General features: G+C 40.2%; 1 protein-coding gene across 1 annotated transcript in view; it reads left to right on the top strand.

Moving 5' to 3' along the window:
* Positions 1 to 549: 549 nt before the first annotated feature.
* Positions 550 to 20,623, top strand: part of ITGA8 (integrin subunit alpha 8) — a gene marked incomplete at both ends in the record, with an annotated part of 101,156 nt that continues 81,082 nt past the window's right edge. Inside the window, 8 exons of the mRNA XM_080339908.1 lie at positions 550 to 752; positions 1,040 to 1,164; positions 12,283 to 12,383; positions 14,875 to 14,998; positions 16,660 to 16,721; positions 17,669 to 17,714; positions 18,091 to 18,216; positions 19,323 to 19,367. Of these exons, the coding sequence (XP_080196034.1) occupies positions 550 to 752; positions 1,040 to 1,164; positions 12,283 to 12,383; positions 14,875 to 14,998; positions 16,660 to 16,721; positions 17,669 to 17,714; positions 18,091 to 18,216; positions 19,323 to 19,367 (832 nt within the window). The remainder of the gene's footprint in view (positions 753 to 1,039; positions 1,165 to 12,282; positions 12,384 to 14,874; positions 14,999 to 16,659; positions 16,722 to 17,668; positions 17,715 to 18,090; positions 18,217 to 19,322; positions 19,368 to 20,623) is intronic.

The following is a 20,623-nucleotide window of genomic DNA, read 5'->3' as shown; positions in this document are numbered from 1 at the left end:
GGCGCTGGGGAACAAGGGCCGCTCCGGGTCCCCAGTGTCCGCACCGCAGCGACAGCGCCGTCAGCGCCGTCCTCTCCCGCAGACAACGCCGGAGGCGTCGTGCGGGGCCGGGCCGTGGCACCGACATCAGCGACGGCGGGATCCCTGCCTCGGGGAGGCTTCCCCCTCCGTGAGGCGGCCCCACCGACCGCCAGAGCCTTTCCCTGCCCAGCGGCAGCGGGGCCCATGCACAGGCCGGCGGACCGGGAGTCCCTCGGGCTCAAATGCCGCCTCGTGGAGGAAGCGCTTCCGCGCCGAGCCCCCGCGGGGCCGCCGCCAGCCGCGGGGCTCCGCGCTGCGCGGCTTACCGCAGGCGCCGAGCGCGGGCCGCCAGGGGGCGCCGGAGTGCGCCCGTCCCCGCGGCGGCGGCGGCGGGTGAGTGTGGCCGAGCCGCCCCCGCCAGCCCCCCGCCCCGCCGCCAGCGCTCGGCGGCAGCCAGACCGCCGCGGCAGCGCACGGCTGCGCTCTGCTCCGCTCCGCCAGCGGCAGCGGGCCGCCGAGAGGGCGAGGATGCTGCGCCTCAGCCGCGGGCGCGGGGCCGGCCGCGCTCGCCGCTGGCAGCGGCCGTGCCCGCTGCTCCTCCTGTCAGCGCTGCTCGGGGCGCCGGCGCTGGTGGCGTTCAACCTGGACGAGGAGAAGCTGACGGTGTACAGCGGGCCCCCGGGCAGCTACTTCGGGTACTCGGTGGACTTCTACATCCCCGACCCCAGCACGTGAGTGCCGCCCCGGGCGGGCCGGGCGGGCCGCTCCCTCAGCGCGGCCCCGGGGGGGCGGTGGGTCCGGCCGTGCCCCAGCGAGCACCCCCGGGCCGCCCTTCCTGCCGGGCCGGGGCTGGGGGCGCCGACGGGCTTGGAGGAGCGTTTGGGTAAGGCGGTGGGCAAACGGCGGCGTCCCGCCCGCCGCTCTCGGGATGACAGCCCCTGTCCCGCCGTGCCGGGGCCGCCGCCCGTCGGTCCGGATCGCCCCCGCCGCCCCGGTGACTCCCCGGTGTGTTTCGCAGGGTCAGTGTCCTGGTGGGAGCTCCTAAAGCCAACACCACGCAGCCGGACATCGTGGAAGGAGGAGCGGTGTACTACTGCGCCTGGCCCGCCGCCCGCTGCAGGCAGATTCCCTTTGACAACACCAGTGAGTAAATGGCAGCGTGTGTGCGGGACTGGGCTGGGCTCGGGTCCCCCTTGGCACAACAGTGAGCTGTGTCACTTTGATCTGAGTCTCTGCAGTTTGCTGGGGGAATCCCGCTCCTGGGGGTCTGTACCCATGGGCACTCGCAGGGAAGGGTTTAATGGTCCCCGGAGAAATAACGGGAGTGTGACCTCCAGGATCTGTGTGTAGTTCGTCTTAATAACTGCCTTTTCTATGCTTTAATTAAAGGTGGTTGTAGCAGATTCCTCATTTTGCAAACACTTTTTTTTTTTTTTTTCTCTGAATCCTGGAAATCAGATTGCTAGTCTTTGCTATCATTTTCAGCAAGGGATTTTCCGTCTCTTCAGACGGATGAATTACCTCATGTGACATGCTTATTTAATTCTTTTCAGAAAGCAGGAATTTTATTTGAGAATACTGGAAGCTAAATGCAAACTGATTTAGGCACAATGTGGGTAGATTACATCCACTTCCAAAATCCCAACACAGATGTTTCTTATTTAATTAGAGAGAACACACGTTTTAAGCAATTCAGGCTGTTTATGTTTTCTGTTGTCTCTTTTTGGGTCTTGAAAATAATTTAAACCTAGTGTTTGCAGGGACTTTATTTAGGCAGACTTTGACAGTTTAATCATTAAGCAAAAGTTATGATTCTTTAGGTTATATTTAATCTTAACATTTGTGGCTTATTTATGTGTGAACACAATACAATTCAGTTGTGGTGTTGGTTTTTTTGTTTTTGTGGGGTTTTGGGGGTGTTTTCATGTTTGTTTTGGTGGTTTGGGTTTTTTGGGGTTTTGTTTTGTGTTTTGTTGTTGTTGTTGTTTTCTGAGAACACAAAATGGAAGAGCTTACTTAAATGTAGCAAGTCAGCAGTGCAGTTCTTTACCCCTTCCTGCTCCAGCCACCCACACATTCTATTATTATGTTTGTATCTAGAAGCTCTGCTCAGGATGACTCTCCCATCACTCTGGGCATTCTTCAAAACAGAATAAGAAGTAGCTCCTATATGCATATGTGTATGAGGCTACTTGGGCATATAATACTATGTACAGCATATAGTTATATAAAAATGTGAATGTACAGACATAGCATGTATACAATATTCTGTAACAGAAGTGGAATACATTATTTATACAAATTAATTTCAAGTTTGAATATAAAACTTACAGAGCAAATGAAAAATAGAACACATTTTAAAGGACTGTTATGAAAAATGAATGAAAACCTAGTGGTGAAACCTAGGACATCTGGCTTCCCTGTGGGAAACTCCAGAAAAGTTGACTAAAGAGACTCAAGACAACTCCATACTCTTGTCAGAGATGTCTTTTTGCAGATACTGTGTTTCAAATAAAGGTACAAACAGAGACTGATGAGTAAGTATATCAACAAGGCTTTGGTCTGCACCACCCAACTCTTCAGCTTGGAAACTGTGGTTCAGTCTGCCTGGGACAGTTTTTTGTGTCCTCTGGGTAGATGCGTGACTTGTAGACAGCTGAAGCTAAGCCAGATAGAGCACACTGTGTAGATATAAATGCACTGGTCTTGGAGCAGGGACTGCAGTATAGGGAGGTTTAGCAATGTTATCATTAGCTGTCTAATTCTGGTACCGAGGGCAGTAAAGGCATCATTTCACACAATTCAGCCATGACCAGCTGCCCTCATAGACAGAGACCCTGAGGAGGTTTGCATGGCTTGTACCAACAGCTGTTCCTATCACCAGCAACATGAGGGCCATCTCAATCCACTTTAAATTACTCCCTTGGCTGAGGTATGGATGTATATTTCATGTCAGTTTTTTCTCTCCAAAATAGGCTACTTAGAGGAGTGAGTTTTCCATCTTTTCCAGTATTCCCCCAAACACAGCAGTCCATGTGAGCTATAGTCTAGATTATACTGTTTTGAATAGTCTGTTACACACAGTTCCTTTTGAGGCCTTTGGCCATTGTATCCCTAGTGGGATGTGGATAGTCCTTAATAATTATGAGGAGTATTTTCAGTTTATGTCTCTTTCTTGTACAGGTACCTTGTACTCACAATGCCTTCTCCCTACAACATCACTCAGAAATGCTATTATTCTCATTTTATATTTATATTCTTATTTTTTATATTTATTCTGATAAACAGAAAAAAGTCAGTCTGAGTTGTCAAGGATCATACAGGAAGTTGGTGATGATACTGGAAACTGACTTGGGATTTTTTCTTCTTGCTCCAGTGCCTTAAGGACAAGATTATCCTTTCTCCCAAAACAAAAACACCCAGTAATTGTTAGACTGGTAATTCATCTCTAGTGCTTTAATTTTAAAGATTAATGCTTCGTGCCTCATAGGAGATCTGTGAAAGTCTTGGAAAACTTTGAAAGTGTTTTCTGAAACAAAACAGAGAAACTACAGATGCTGCTTCAGAGCTGGAAGATTTAATTTTGATGCATTTTCATACAAAGCTTCCTTCTTTAAGTAATTTTTTTCTTGACTCTAACCAGATAATATCATCTCTTTCGGTTATATTCACTAAGCACAATAAAAAAAAAAAAAACAAAACTGCTGAATAATTGAAAACATTCTTAATTAAGATCAGAAGTAAAAATGTAGTGGAAATAGAAAGAAAGGGAGAGTAAAATACAGCAATTAAAAGGCAGTGTGACACAACAAATACAGAAAGAATTTACTAGATCAGTCTTTTTCAGCCACAGGAGTTTAATAGAGGACTTCTAAATAATTTGTAGAAGAAGAGCAGAGTCACATATATGGTATCTGAAGTTAGATATGCAAAACTGTGGAAGGTCACAGAAACTGAAATTTCCACTATGACATAAAGATTCAAGAAAACAACAAATCCAAGTGGCTGAAAACCACTGGCTTAAATTACCTGTGAGCATGAGGGCTCTTGTCTTCTGTTTCTTAGGGCTGGGTGCACCAGTGAAGCTCAGGTATGTTGCATTCAATGCAAGTTATGTTCTGCCATTGAGGAGAGAACATACAGTGTACTTGGATGTTATCTGGACTTTTACTGCCACAAATAAGTGTGTAAGTGGACACTTAATTGGTAGGACTCATATGTAACTGTACAGATTAATTCACTGTTTCCACAATAACAGTAAACCTAACTTCAGAGAAGATTTCTTTATTTGCAAATGCTTATAAGTTATTTGTGTTAACAACTGTTAATATCTTGGTCCTACTAAATGAAAACAGTGAAGACATTGACTAGTATTCTGTGATGGCTTCAGTCAAGATGCTGGACACTTGTAAATGTGACAGTATTACAGGTGTGGAGTTGCTTTGTATTAATTTATAGTTATCCTGTATTTTACGGGTATCAAGATGCTTATTGAACGAATGCATAGATATACCTTTTCATGGGACTGTAGAGTATAACAACCTAAAATGGAACAAAATCTCTCTCCACAAGCACTTGAGGCTTGTTAAGAGGCAGTGATGAACAAGAACATGCTTGTGAGTCAGCGAAGGAGGAAAAAAAGAATGTGTTGAATTTGGAAAGTATATATTGCCTTAGACAGAGAGGGTACTTGTTCAGAAAGTGATCTGAGGGAACTAGGTAAGTGCCAGACACTTTAGTGAAAAACCTAGGCTTGCTCGGGTTAATATTATGGTGGCAAGCACAGACACAGGATGGTCTTTGGTCCTGTAAAGGCTGTTTTATTGAAGAGTTTTTGTGAATAATAGATTCTGTGAATAATATATTTCCATTTTTGAAATAACTTAAGTTTTAGTTTATCCTTTGTGCCATGGAGTCCTGAAAGGAGAACACAATTGCTAAGCCTAACTGGACCTGACACCCTGATGCTGGTGTAAGAGAACTGTGATGTTCCCCAGCGGATCTGTTCCCCAGAGGTCTGACACTGCAGGCGTTGCACCCAGAGTCCCTGGCAAGGTGCAGCTAACCTCCCAGCCACCACACAGGCTCTGACACTCAAGACTAAACTCTATTCTTTGTATCATGTAAGCTTTAATGACTAAAGACAAATCCTTATGATTTCTGAATCTCTCCTTTTTTCTCAGAAACAAAGATCACATGAGGGCATAGGCATTGCATTGGTTACTAACATAACACTTTCCTAGTGAAAGATATGAAAACACTTTGAAAAATGTGTCGTTACTTTTGAGTGCCATGTTCTAGCTGCCAAATGCAGTCTGGGTTCCTTCCTACTAGCACTGATACTCAAAGCAAAGACTACTCCTGAAGTCATCTCTGTGGCACTGTGCAAATGTTAGGATGAGGCTCTTAGGGACATGGTTTAGTGCTAGAATTAGGTTATGGTTGAACTCTGTGATCTTAAGGATCTCTTCCAACCAAAAAGATTCTGTGATTCTATGGATACCCAAGCTGGTCTGTGTGTTCTGAGCAGCTGCATAAATTGTGTTAATGTGGAAATGTGTGTGGACTAAACTACTCTCCTTAGGAGATGGCTTAGTTAGAGTTAACAGAGGTGCGGGAGTATCTGCAGCCCATTCCTCAAAGTCATACTGCCTAACTGAACTTGTTCTGCAGGCAATTGTCCCAGGTTGTCACTGATCTCTCAGGTCACCTATATCTGTTCTTCATAGTAGCTAATCCAGAGATTTCTAAAGCAATGAGGTGCTTTACTTACAAGCTGGCATCAGTAATTAATCCTATTGGTGAAATAGTGTTCCTGACAGGGGGCAGAGAAGGGAAGTAGGATGAATTTTTGACATGCTGTAGGATATGAGCAGACTCATCCATGAACAAGTCATGTAACCAGACATTCCCATATGGGTTGGCCAGTGACAGGGCCTCCAGCCAAGAAGAGGCTTTAGCAGGAACTCTGCGTGTTTCCCTCTGCTGATATGGCACTGACTCTGCAGTCCCATGTTTGCAGTTCTTTAAAGCTCCCTAAATCTCCGTGCTGGAGCCAAGACTCTGGGAAGAGTCTGAAAGAAGCTGAAAGCGCTGGCCCTAAGAGCACAATTGGTGATTTAACCTGCTTCATTGCAGCAAGGAACTGAGATAAATTACAATTGAAGGGCTTTTAGTATCCCCTTACTCCAGGAGATACGGACTAAGAGGCAGAGACTCTTCTCCCTTGTTTCCCTGCTCTGTAAAGTTGTCCTGTTGCATTGCAGTGTAAGACTGTGATACTCTTTCATAGAGTCATAGAATGGGTTGGGTTAAAAGGGACCTTTAAAGATCACCTCATCCAACCCCTACATTTCTTTTTTAAACCCCTTTGAAACTCAATGAGAAAACATGAGAACAAGTGCTGGCATTATATTAAAGAGCTGTGATCTGTCTTTCCTCTCTTACCTACACAAAGCTAACTTCTCCTTTTCAGTTTCTTCATTGTAAACCTCATTCCATAATGGCTATTCCTGCTTTAGCAGTGAGGTAGAATTACCAAGTCCTTGTGTTTAAGCTGGTTGCTCTTCCCTTCAGCTGCCAGGAGAGGTAGCAGGAGAGCAACATGAAGAAAACTTTCTCCCACTTGATTAACTGGGGAATTTCTGAACCACTGAAAGCATCTTGCAGCCAGAAGCAAACTTAAATGCCCCCTGAAGTGCGCTGTTGTATTTGAAATCTGGTAAAAAGCTAATAGTTCATATTTCAGAAACTCGTTATAATGGTCACTTTTAATTGTAATACTTAACAGACAGCAACAAGTTCTTATGTTTTAAATTAGCTCCAAAAGGCAGAATTTTAGATTCCACTTCCCCTAAGTTTCCAGAACTCACTGGGGTGTTGTCTTTGCTGTTGGTTAACTTTACTACTTTTAGTAAAATAGGGTTTATTTTTCTAAACCGGTTGGAGAAAATTTGAACAGCCTCTGAAGAGGAACAGGGAAGGGGAATGTAGATCAGTTCTGGCCAAACGTGCAGTTGATAAAAAACATGAGCTAATCTGGCCAGCAGTTGAGCTGATTGTAACAGAATCCAGGTACTATATAAGGAAAGGATATATGGTGGGACTAAAGAGGTTTAGTTACATGAAAAAATCATCAGCTGTGAAGATGGTAAGATTGTAGGGAAAACTTAGAATCCTGTTATAAAAAGAATTTGCATCTCAAGAGAAAATGCTGAGAGAGAACTTTTTTGTACTTTTAAATGTTGACACATTTCAGTCCACTATGCCAATAAGACGTTATCTAGAGCCTCATGGTTCACTTGTAGCATTCTGATTTATAATAGACCCTCGTGGGTTTCTTTGGTAAGTCTCAGTCTTATCTAAAGAAGGCGAAAAATACCCTTAGTTATGTTAGTTCAAGCCCCGAGGTCTTAATTTGGTTTTGATCAGAATGTACTTCGGGAAAAATCCTATTGGGTTTGATGATGCTTTTTTTTTTGTTTTCTTGATTCATGGAATGAAAGTCCAAATAAAGCTCTCTAGATACGATCTATTAAATTAAAATAACTCATATGAATAGCATCTAAAACACAACAAAAACCAGAAATTAAATAGATGTTTGCAGAATCAGATAAATCTAAAAATAGAAGCAACTCTTCTCGTCATGCAAAGGCTTTGCATGTCCTTACTCTCTCTAAACTCCTTTTTTTCCCCCAGTGTTGGCGTTGAAGGCAATTGCTTGGCTTCGTTCCCCAGATCACAGTACTTAGCTCTCCATTTGTGTTTTATCTCTCTATTGAGGCTCTGATATCAATGACCCTGTGAACGTTACTGACTTACTTTGCTTAGTAACGGCTGGTATGATTGGAAACTTTTATGATAGTGATACTAAAAATCACTCTGCTATAGTGAGAGGGTTGACAAGACTCACTCTCTTCTCTCAGTTCTAGAATTTGGGACCATGTATGCCAGGGCAAATCCTTCCCTCTCTCTTCCCTCCTGGGAGGCAGAACCCTAATGATGCAGCAGGGCTCATTTCAAAGTTAAATTAGGTTACCCAGAGCCTTGTGTAGCCAAGTTATGAAACTACTCAAGGCCGGAGATGCCACAGCCTCTCCGGGGAATCTGTTCTAGTGCTTAATCACCCTCACTGTGAAGAGTATTTTCTTTGTATCTGATCAAAAGGAGTATTTGAAAGGGATTTGCCATCCTGGGTGTAGTCTGAGTAGGTACAGGTTAGAGGGAGGAGTGTAACTGATCCTGCTGCAGATGCCTGATTAAGGGCCATCTGCATTTATACAGTACATACATGCAAACACACATGGAACAAGTAAAGATAATAATTTTCAAAGGTCTGAAGGGTGAGAACTTACCTGAAAGAGCTGCAGCTGTTTTACATATTTGCTGCTTTGATTAAAATCATTGTTGTCCTGTGTTAAGTTTGATGAAAATATTTTTATTTGCTTTTGTTCATTTGAGTATTTTCAAATTATAATAGATGCTGCATTTTTTATTTCTAGTTTTCAAGAACTGAATGAATCACAATGAGCCACTATCAGTGTTTGTAAATACATCTATTTTTTGCTTCTTATGCAGATCCTGATTACTACAACAAAGAAATATTTGTAAGAGTAATGTTTGATTCATGCCTGCTGAGCAGTTTAATGTGCCAATTCAGTGACTGAGAGGAGACCAGTCCCCATAGAAAGCACCAAATTTGGTGTGTAAATAATGGATTTGCATTAACACTTGCTCCGGGTTCAGGCTTTGATTCCCAAAAATGAATCTCTACACTGTTGTTCTTAAATAGGTTTGCATTTTACCATCTGATTTCAAATTTTTCCACTTGTCAAGCTACTGCTTTGGCAATTTAAGGGGTCTTTCTCCCTTTTGTAGCCCCTGGGTACCTCAAGTCTAAAAGACTGGGTAAAGGAACACTGATTTTGAGAGTCATGTTTCAACATCTCCAGAGATGCCACTGAAGCTGGATTGTGGGGCAGTACCATGGTACAGGAGTCTTGGACCCTGCAGTAGAAAATGAGATGCTTTTGGGTTGCTGAAATGCAATTTAAGGATGTCTTTGCATCTACATTTCTACTTTAGAGCGCATCTCTCAGCTCATTGCATATTCCTGGTTGTCTGGGCCTTCATCTGCAGTAGGGTCTTAGGCACCGCAGTTATGCGTGACTTCAGGGCTGAGTTTCAGGCCAAATTTGCGAGTCATCCAGACCATTGACCATCTGGAACAGCTCCTGGGCTGGCTCTGAAGGGATCCAGATGGTACTCGGGTGTCCCCTGGACCGCTCTGTGGACAGGCTCAGGCGTTTTGTGCCCAGCCCAGCTGCTACTTTGTGTTCTGGCTATCCTAGTGTCATGTATCGTGATATAAGATAGCCTGGACTCCCTCCTAAAAGAGGCCAGGCATTCTCTTCCAGAAGAGAAGATGACATTTGAATGCAACCTGAATTCAAGCCAGGTTTTTGCTGCTCACACAAATATGGCTTAGCCTGTGAGTAAGGTACAGTGTAGGCATAACCTGTAGGCCACAGATCCCCATAAATAACACATGGAGAGATATTTCCCTGTCATATAAGGGTGTTGTCAGGATACAGACATGTTATGTTTTGAAATGCTTAGATAACACAATTTTGAAGGATGTAGCTAAGGCAGAAATAACAACTTTATTTAAAACCAAACCAAAACAAAAACAAACAAACAAAAAATGGGATTGGGATTTATCTGAGTAAATGAATAGTTTTTGTCTGAGTCTAAGCTGCCCATCCATGGCTACCTAGCGTTGGTAAAAAAATACTTTTAAGCCACGGTTCTTCTGACCTCAGATGTTTGCTTTAGGATGAGAAGAACTGTACCCTAGTTCATGTCCTCAGCTGGAAGTGGATGATGAGCTCAGAAGTGGACATTTACAGTGGCTTCATTAAGTCTTGTCTAATTGAACACAATCAGGGGGCAGTAATGACAGTCCAGGTGTATTCAGATAAGTTAATTGTGTATATAGCTTCATTTTTATAAAGTTATAGGGGAAGCAGTAGCTGGTTCACAGCAATCTGAAGTATGGAATGCTTGTTAGATAGAAAACTCTAAACTGCATTTTAAGGCACAACCTCAGAAACTGGGAATATGACTCCATAGCTCCAGTGATGATCCTAAACAAAGGTGATTAGAGAATTTATGTGAAAAGAGATTTATCTAGGGGAAAAAGCTGTTTATTAATTTGTGCGTATGTGATATTTTACTAATTATTTTATAATGAAAATCCCATGCCACTTGTTGAAGGATTCATACTACACCATATGTCACTAAGTGGGGTGGGTGTGTGTAGCTGCAGATTTACTGATAAATTCAGCTATGCCTTTTATAAATCCTGTAAATGATTGTCTGACTTTTAAAATGTAACATCTTTTCAAGTTTTAGTATACTTTGCCAGTAGACAGGTGTGCTGTTTTGATTGGAAATGTAAGCTCTTCTTAAGTTAGAATCCTGGTCATGAGTATCCTCAGAGCCAGGGCAGCATTGGCTGCCGTAATCTGACCATGGCTGATTTTCAAGCTTCAGAATCTTTGTTTCTATCAAGACCTTATCTGTGGACATTGATCATGTTTAGATCTGCTGGAGCATTAAAAAAGGAAAAAGAAACCTTTAAAGTTCAAAAGGGTCTGACTTCACTGGAAAAACTAATAAAAAGTGGTGTTGCCAACAGCGAAGTAGAAGTGAGCAGCTCCTACCACGCAGTATGTCAAAGTCGCTGTCTCCCACACTCTTGATGTTTGTGCCTAACTTAAATAAAATGTATTTTTAAAAATTAATATTTCAAAAGTTATTTAAAATTTTTATTTCTGAATTTTCAAGATCTAAATATTCCTGAAATTTCTCTCTCTTATCTCTCTAAGCATGGATTTCCATACTAGCTCCTGTAATTGGCGCTGCACAGAAACAAATATTTGTATGAAGAAAGATTTCTCACAGACTTTTCAAAGTTTCACAGATTCATTCTCATTCAACTTTCCTTCATGTTTATTAGAAAAATACAGAGATAGTGTACCCTTGTTCTCCAGATATAATACATTTTTCTGTCTAATTCAGTTCATATCTGTAAAATTTGTGAGGTTACCATGAGCTGAGGTAACTGGCGATCCAACATCCCAGAAAAGCATTCAGATATCTCTTCTATTCCTGTCAGACAAATCCCAGGAAGTGTTGGCTTTTTAAAGGTGACAATTATACCAGCTGTATTTTTCCTGCTTTAAAAACAAAACAAAACAAACAACACAAACAACAACATCTGTGTAAATCCATACAATATAACCTGAGATTATGTGGGGTTGTTTTGTTTTGTTTGGGTTGTTTTGTGTTCCAAGTTAGACAGTATGTGGTTTTATTTTTGCTTAGAGTGAATAAAAAGGATTGATTCTTGTGAAATGTCTTCTGATACGAACCAGAAGTGAACATAAGGGAATGCAGATACAAGGGGGAAAGAGTAATGCCCTGCTTATGTATGGATTGAGAAGTTCATTAGGAATGACTGTTAAGGAAAGAGCATAGCTCATGAACATATGGGAAATCAGTTTACTTCAGAGAACCCAGGGTGAAAGGAAGGGATGTCTGCTTTTTATTAAAACCTGAAATGCATTATAATTGGCCTGAGTCTTTGCCCAGATGGATTCTCTTATGCTGACATCTGCAAGAGTGTACGTAAAGCAACATTAAGAAGCTGTCTCTTGTGACAGTGTGTACACATGTAATTCTGTTAGAAACTAAGTCCTGTGCTATCTGTAGTGTTGGTTGTTGAATAAGCATGCTGAGAAATGTCATTTGTTTGACAAAAACAAATTATGGAACATGCTGTTTTCACATGGAAAGTTTCTACCACCTATGAGAAAAGTTTTTAGGGCTTTTTGCTTATTTTTGTAGATTCTTGTTCAGTCTTCATCACAGAATCCAAGTAAACTCTTCTTTTTTGTGGGGGCAATGCAGGGTTTCTTCTTCCAGTTCTTTGTTGCTTGAGGTTTTCTGTTTTGTTTCGGTTTTCTGAAGTGTAAGTGTAATTATTTTGAATTTTCACATGTGGATTTAAGTGAGCTCTTTTCCACTGACCAGGGAAAACCTCGAATGATATCAGAACACTCATTTCATATTGAACTGGTAGGACAATGACAGTGGATGCAATGTATTATATACAATAGTGTGTTCACTTGTATCTGTAATTCATGGGATGATACTTTTAAAAATAAGCTGTCAACATACTGCTTCTTTCTTTGTCAGACAACAGGAAAATTAAAGTCAATGGCACCAGGGAACCTATTGAGTTTAAGACAAATCAGTGGTTTGGGGCAACAGTCAAAGCTCATAAAGAAAAAGTTGTGGTAAGTCTTATGCATTTGGTATTCATTTGGAGATCATGTTTGTTTTTCTCAAATGTTTATCTTTAATAGTTCTCTATGTGTAGATTATGGTAACAAGTCTATGATGATGCATAAATTATAAAACAGATGGTGCATATAACTCAAGAAGTGAAAGCAGCATATAAAATAAAGTTGAACTGATCAAGTGAAGATGATCCCGCTGCCAGGTAAAAATAGCAGAATGCCATATCGCTATGGAAGTGAATGGTGATTTTTTTAAAAACAGATAATGGCATATTTTAAAGATACAAAGTAGCTCTATGCTATAAAATGTTTTGTATTATGAAGCTTTATTTGGAGTGTTAAATGCAGAATGTAATGGAAGACAAGAACCTGTGCTGAAGATCAGTTAGCAGAGAAAGTGCTAATCTCTTGTCACATTTATATTGTTTTGAAAAGCTGTGTCATAGTCATGGTAAAAGAGCTGCAAAACAGTCATGATAAAAAAACTCCAAATCAAGATTACTGTCGAAGTGCAATGTCTGTTTTCCAGTTTCAGTGAGCATTTTACCTGTTTTGATAGAGGACCCCAGCAGGGGGCAAGTACTTTTATTGCTTAGTAAAGTAGTGGTGATGCTGCTTATACACAGACAGTTTGTATTTACAATTTATGCACTCAGGTTCACATTGAAAATGTTGCTGAAATAATTGTGATAAGAATAATTAGTATGGCCATTAGTTTTATTAGTTTTTACGATTGTAAAGCAATAATTTATGTCTTGGGATTTATTTAAAACTTCCAGTTATTACTTAAGAAGTAGTCATAAGGGAAGAAGTATCCAAAGGAAATGCTTTCCTTTATACAGTATGCCTTGTGGTTAACCTAGGGAAGGATTTTGAGATTAAACAGGTAATGAATAGAACATCAACCTATTCTGTTTCAGAGCTATGTAAAAATTCTAAAAAGTTCTAAAAATAGCTGAAGATTTTTCATTTTATGTACTCTCCTAAAGGACAGTTCACAAACTGAAATACAATAGCTCTTTGCCACCATTTTCTGAATCTTCAAGTGAGCAGAAAACCTCATCATTGACTGATATCCTGTGTCTATACTGACAAAACTTTCTTTTGCTTCTGGTAACTCTTCTCAGGCTTTCTGAAATAGAGATATAGCCAACACTTTCCAGGTAAAAACTTGAACAGCAAAGCTAGAAAACTGTCTTTTAAGCTTTGTAGACTGAAAGGAGAGAAAAAGAAAATACCATCAAGTTGTTGGAAACTTCTTTTTAAACGACAAATGTGATAATCTATGTTTATATTGAGTTCTTCTTTCAGTCCATTTTGCTTGATGTCAAATGTACCTAAAATCACCTTCACAGAACATATACTCCTCTTTGCTACACTCTGGTTTTCCTCTGGTATGTTTTAATCTGTAAGGTCTTCTAGACATGGTAAGAGTCAGTGTTCCTTAAACCAGTGTTCCAGAAGCTCTGACTTTCATGTTAAGTGCTGAGTAGCCCAGTGGTTCATCCAGCTGGAACTGATTGCAGAGCTGAGGCTTATACAGTAATGTGAATGATAACAATGCCTTGCCAGCGGTAGACAGGTTTCTGTTTGGAGAAGTAAGACAAGGGAGGACACAAATGGAGGATTTGTTTGTATCTCACAGAGGCAAGGTTCTAGGGAGAGGTAGTGTCTCCCTACCCCTCCACTCCCAAGAACAGCGGCTCCTGAAGAATGACTTGTATTCCTGACAGCCTATCTTTTATAAAATGTTTCCAATTATTTGAATTGCTTTCAAAAAGTATAATATCTCTCCCTCAACACAACTGGTATATATTTTATCCTTATACTGTCATGTTTGTAACACAACTACTGTAACACAGAAGATTAAATATTAGTTCACTAACCAAAGTTTATTGAGCAAAATCCTTTTAACTGAGAGCCTGGTGAATGCATTACAGCTGTATCGTCCCTCCAAAAATTTGAACTAGGGGTTTATAAGAAGGCAGAAAATCTGATGATTGTGATACACAATATGAACAACACCCTGACAAATCTCCTGATAAGTAGAATCAGAGCAGTTCTGCAACAGTCATTATCTTAAGACATCTCAGGGCAGAAGGAAGGAGTCTCTACAGCCACATGTATGTGATCTACATCATCAACTATGGTATCAAGCCCTGTGCATTGAGCAGTAACAGAGCAAACTTATTATTTGTGAAGCAGGCTTAGGGAGCTATCTGTAACATATGCTTAAATATGAGTTGTAGTCCCTGACAGATTTCACCTGCTAAGGGCTATAGGTGAAAGATCAGACTACACTTTTCAGGTTATAATGAATTTATAAGAAGCAGTGGTCCTGCATTTTCTTCTGTCAATACGTTATTATCATTACTACATGAATGATACAACACCTGGGAGAATCCTTGTACACTGTTTGTTAAAAACTACGTTTGCCAGACACATGAGTGTGTGAAAGGTACATGTGATATTGTTTCTGTTTTGATAGGCTTGTGCTCCCTTATATCATTGGAGAACTCTTAAAGATACCCCTGAGAAGGACCCTGTTGGCACCTGCTATGTAGCAATTCAGAACTTCAGTGCCTATGCTGAATATTCACCTTGTCGTAACAGTAAGTATTAATAGGAAAAATCCTCTGTTGGAGGAATTGATATTTTACTCAGTGTTTTCCTGCCTTCAGTCTACACATAGTCTTAGTTGTATGAAGATTACTATATGGCATTATTGCATTGGATGAGGGTTTAAAGAAAAATCAACATTATATGCCTGCAGTTGGATGCTTTATTATATAATTGAAAGAGAAGAAGTTAATTATTTAAATGGCTTTAAAATGTAGCAAACAGATCTAGGTAAGAGCCAGACAGCATTTTAAACTGGCATTTGGTCTATGGCAGTTTCTGCACTCACAAATCAGAGAACTGTTCTGTCAGTTGCTTTTCTAAAGGTAGTGTGTGTAAGACAGCAAATGTAATGGGCTTACTTGTCCCTTCCAGGTGAAACTCTCACAGCAAAGCTGTGGTGGTGTTCAGTTTAGCTGAGATGATTAGTAGTTTTAAGTTGTATGTGCTTGCCATAATACAAGAAGTCTGAATGTAGTTCCATGTAACGAGTCTGAATGTAGTTCCCCTTGTAACGAGACCCTCTTATTGCAGCTGACATTCATGCCATGTGCACATGGGCTAATTTCAAAACACACCTTTTAAATGTTCCTCTACCATAAGCTGTTGTCCCACCTTTGAGTTTCTAATGGATTATTTTGCCAAGAAAGTAACAAGCATTTTACAGAAAAAGTAGACACTTCACATAATTGAAAGATCTCTTTCCTGTGAAGATCTAGAGATAGAATCATATCACATAGCCGGATTTTCCTGACATCTGACAGATGTCACATAGTGCAGCCCAGCAATGCTTTCCATGATCTGCCAGAAAATCCGCACACCTAAAGCAACATGAGATATTTGCCTGTACATTCAGTGTTACTTTGTGTTTTTCCTTTTCTCACATTGTAGTATAGTTCTAAACTGACTTGTGCTAAGTCTTTCTTTTAAACCCTAATCCTTGTCCCTGGATGTATAGGTAGAGAAAGAAGCTGAGTCTGTAAGGCATGGTGACCATAAGATCTGCTTCATGTACTTCTAGTGTCTCACTGGGGCATTGCCAAAGGCTTATGCCAGTTTAAGAAAGTTCAAGCGGCCATTCCTGCTCTGTTTCCTGATCCTGCAGACTTCCAGCACTCATAGGAAAGCCCTAAAATGCATATCAGCCTACTTTGTACAATTAAATAAGGATTTGGAGAGTAGAAATAAAAACGTACAAAAGCAGGAAGGATGTTTTTGCATGTAAAAATGTGCATCCAAAATTATATTACACTTCAGTCTTCATTGAGCAGATGTGTCTCCATTAAAGGGCTGGCCCATGTGAAGGACATGTGCCCCTTTCCCTTGCCGTAGTACACATGACCAGGATGTTGTTTGAACATTGACCCATTCAAACTGAATTCCTGGTAATTGTTGCAAACGTCCTTCCTTGGCCGTGAGAGGAGATGTCCCAAGTAACTGGTCCTGTTTTTCAAAATCTTCACAAGGGGGCTGCATGTTCAGGGTCCTGTAGAAAGTCTTGATTTGTTCTGCCTCTTCTAAAAATGAATGCACATCTTTTCACATATTTGGTAATTTTGCATTTACAGCCTTACAGTTCCAGAGGTGTGTGAGCTGTCTTCCACATGCCATGCACTGTGAAATCAATAAAATACTTATACCTTCATAATTGCAGGCAATGCAGATCCTGAAGGACAAGGCTTTTGCCAAGCAGGTTTCAGCTTAGATTTTTACAAGGTGAGATTCTGTTTCTGAAGTACTTCAATCAAATGTAATTTTGATATATCCCTGTTTAAACACCATCTCAGTGATCAAGTTTGTTCCCATGCTGTCGCATATGGAAAGTTTCATTATATTGTTGCAAGTCCTTTCTTCCTTTGCAAGCTTCAGACTTTTTGGTTTCACTGATAAAAGAAATACTGCAGTCAGCACCAGTTTATCTATCTCTTTGCAGTCCAATCTGACTCTGCTCGGTCTGTCTTCACAGATAATTAGGTAAAAAATTGTGCGTGTTTCTGTCTCAGTGTGTCCCGCATATGATGCTTTTCAGGGACCTGACTTTCAGGAAATAATGGGCAGGCACCAGCTAGTTTTTAAAGTTAAAATAGCTTATATAAGGATGTTTTTAGAGGCAGACTTGTCATTGGGTATAAGAACATTCTCTTGTGGAGGTGAAAGTGGCAGTGTTTAAGGGAAAATTCTTATATGTGAAGAGGATCCAGAAACAATATCGTAGGCCAAAGAATAAACTTTTCAACTATTGTTATTATCTCTGCACCAGGACACCACACAACTTTGATCATTGCTGTTGTTTTCAGTGTTCTGGAGCTACATTGTTATTCACATAATTACTAGCTGAGGAGTAAAGACCTCATTGTTGGGTAGGCAAAAGTATTTTTCTCTATAAAACAGTGCTGTTGCTTCACTGAATTTGAAGACCCTCTTTTATGCTTTGTTTTATATTGTTATAAATAATCAGCAATTTTTTAGTATACTACATTAGTGCTAAAAATAAACATATCTTTCATCCAAGTAAGATGCATAGAGTGATCTTAACTTTATTTAGCTATTCTCCTTTATCATGACTCTGATATTCTTTTAGTAATTTAAATTGTTTTTCCCATGCATGCTAATTCTGTTGTGTTCTTTTGTTGTGTAATTTTATTCAATTCTGCTTTTTGTAGAATGGAGACCTGATAGTAGGCGGGCCTGGTAGTTTTTATTGGCAAGGTATGTTCATCTGGCTAGTTAACTTGATCTAAGATATGAAACAGAAAGTATTGTGGAAAACGTTGTTCTAGATTTTCATTGTTTTCTCAGTTTAAGATAACCAGTCTCTGGTCTTATTTTCGACAAATATAAATCAGAAGAATTACTTAACAAGCAACTCATGGTTCAATAGAGTCTCAATGCCTTGTTGTATTGATTTATGTGAATTCTTGAGACTTTCAGGGTGAAAATGGAGAAAGATTGAGAGAAGATGTTTACTCTTTGCATCTGTATTATATTATCCCCTGCAGCTCTGTTTTGTTGTTCTGCTAGCCCTATTTTGTAGGAACTGTCTCTCCTTTATGTCCCTTTCATTTATGACATTGTTTGAATCCAGGTCAGGTGATCACTGCAAGTATTGCGGACATCATCGCAAATTATTCTTTCAAGGATATTCTGAGGAAACTGGCACGAGAGAAGCAAACAGGAGTGGCACCACCCTCATATGACGACAATTACATGGGTAAGCTAAGCTCTATGTCAGTTAGTGATTTGTTCTAAAAGCATGAGACTTATATAAATGTGAAAACAAGCCCTAAGCTACTAATGTCCCAGTTGTGAGAGGATTTAGACATGTTTTGCTTTAAGCACAACAGCAAATTCGTAGTTTGCTAGTTACTTCAGTGGGATTATGAACAGTCCTAAGATTATGCACAGCAACAGGGTATGAAGCTTGAGATCTTAAATGACTCATTAGGGTCCTTGATATTTGTTGTTTAATAATTAAGCAGAAATACAAATTTTTCCCATTTATGTCTTTTTTTATTCCAAAATGATGGATTGAGTTTAAAGTAACTAAAGACTATTTCATTTTTTAATAGATAAAAGAAAATTCTGTTTTGCAGCACTTTGTACAGCACTGCAGAAATACCCCATTTATTCTCACTGATATTTAAAAGTTACAATTGAAGTAAGTGATAATGGAAGTCAGTTTGAATATATTATGTATTAAATAGGGAAAAAAACCTCTTTATTTACCTTTTATTAGTACTGATCTCTAAGAATTTGCATGATATTCATATCTCTCTGCATGTAAGACAGGGTTTTCTCCGCATAATTTTAGAAAAGATGCAGTGGAATTTGAGAGCAAAGATATATCCTTTTGTCTCTCTCCACAGACTTGAAACTACAGTCCACGATACAATCCAAAAGTCTTTACTCTGTCAATAGCAATTACCTCACAGGTTTACTAAAGCTCCATTAGGTACTTAACTGCATCTGAACAAGGATACTCACACAATAAAGTACGGTAATGAAGACCTAAATTGTGTCAGTAGCTGTTAGGGCAAACCACCCTAGTAGCTGCTGGTTTTTTAGATAAATTATTAATGATTTAGAAGCTCATTTTTGGAGAAAAGGGATAGATTTATTATACATTCAGACCTACACTTGATTTAGTCATAACAATGTAATAAACTACATTCCTTTTTTTCCACACATTCTTAGTATGCTAATGTAAAAAAAATTGCATTCTGATGATCAGATGAACAGACAAATCTGATTGTCCTTGCATATTTTTTGAAAGAAATGGTTTATCAAGTGTTTTGCTTGTAATTTATCTTTAATCAGGATACTCAGTGGCCGCTGGGGAATTTACTGGAGATTCTGAACAAGGTAAGAAGCTGTACACTTGAATAGAAACCATATGGCCATGCACCTATTAAATTCCTTATTTTGGGTCTCTATGCAAGAACATACCTTTTATACATTTGAAACACTGGTGAGACTTAAGCTATCTGTACCCAATGTTCTCAAAGGCAAATATTTCCATAGAAGCTATAGCATAGCAAAGTAGAATTTAAGTAACCCTAAAGTCTGAATCTGTTGTTATGTTCTCATGCTCATGCATCTGTTTGGATCTTAGAGCTGTGACAGCATGATAGGTGGAGCCATCCAGGCTCACTTAATTTAGCCAGTTTGCTGACCAGTAGTAACAAGTGGAGCCAACAGTGCAGTCCTGTCCCGTTCTTCAGCCCGTACTCAAGTTACTGACCTGCACAGTGGCTGCTGGCCCTCAGCATCTGCTTGGACACATGCAGCATGGCTTGGAAATGTCTGTTTCTGCTGAAATCACACTTCTGACTGCCACATAAACATCACAGTCCATGCTAGAAGATAACATTCAGCTGCTTCTGACAAAGACGTGTGTGCATACCAGAGCGCTAGCTCTTGTTGGTGAAAACAGCTCTTGGCTCTATAAAAGCTTTTCTAGTCCCAGTACTTGTGCCTTAAGGATGGGGTGCCTGGGGCAGTTCATTAGCTGAACTTTTTCGTACTTTATATTTTCTTGCACAGGCATAATGCAATAAGAAGGAATTAGCTGTGTTCTTGCTCCTACTCCAAACCTTATACTTAACAGCAAGAGATGGAAGAATTTAATTCCTTTTATTAAAACCTGGGCTTAGAGGGAGAGAAAACATTCTACAAGAAGATGAAATGTTCAGTTTGTCTCTTGAATTAGGATATGCTGAATGCACATGGATATAAATGTCCAAATATAGAATAATGACTGAAACTTTGTAAAAGTTCTTGGATCAAGTAAGTTTGATGCAGAAAATATTTAGAATAATTGGCATTTAGACAACAGCTGTCATCCACGAAGCACCAGGCATCTCACAGACTTAATGGCATTGCTCACAAATGTCATCACTATGAAACTTTCACCTGAAATGTTTCACGATCTATAAAATGCCACCTTCCAGGTCTTTACAGTCATGATTTGATAAAGTAGAGCAAGGTGCACTGAGGAACTGAAGCCAACAGAGACATAATACAACTCTAGAAATTAACTCAGCTCCTCAGAACTGCTGCTGCTTAATCCCAGTATAGCTTCCTGTCCTGTGCTACTATGTGCTGAAAAAAAAAAAAGA

This window comes from Nesoenas mayeri, assembly GCF_963082525.1.
Source record: "Nesoenas mayeri genome assembly, chromosome: 2".
In the NCBI taxonomy this organism is placed as follows: domain Eukaryota; kingdom Metazoa; phylum Chordata; class Aves; order Columbiformes; family Columbidae; genus Nesoenas; species Nesoenas mayeri.
The sequence above is the reverse complement of the archived record's forward strand: the minus strand, read 5'-3'. Positions and strand labels throughout refer to the sequence as shown.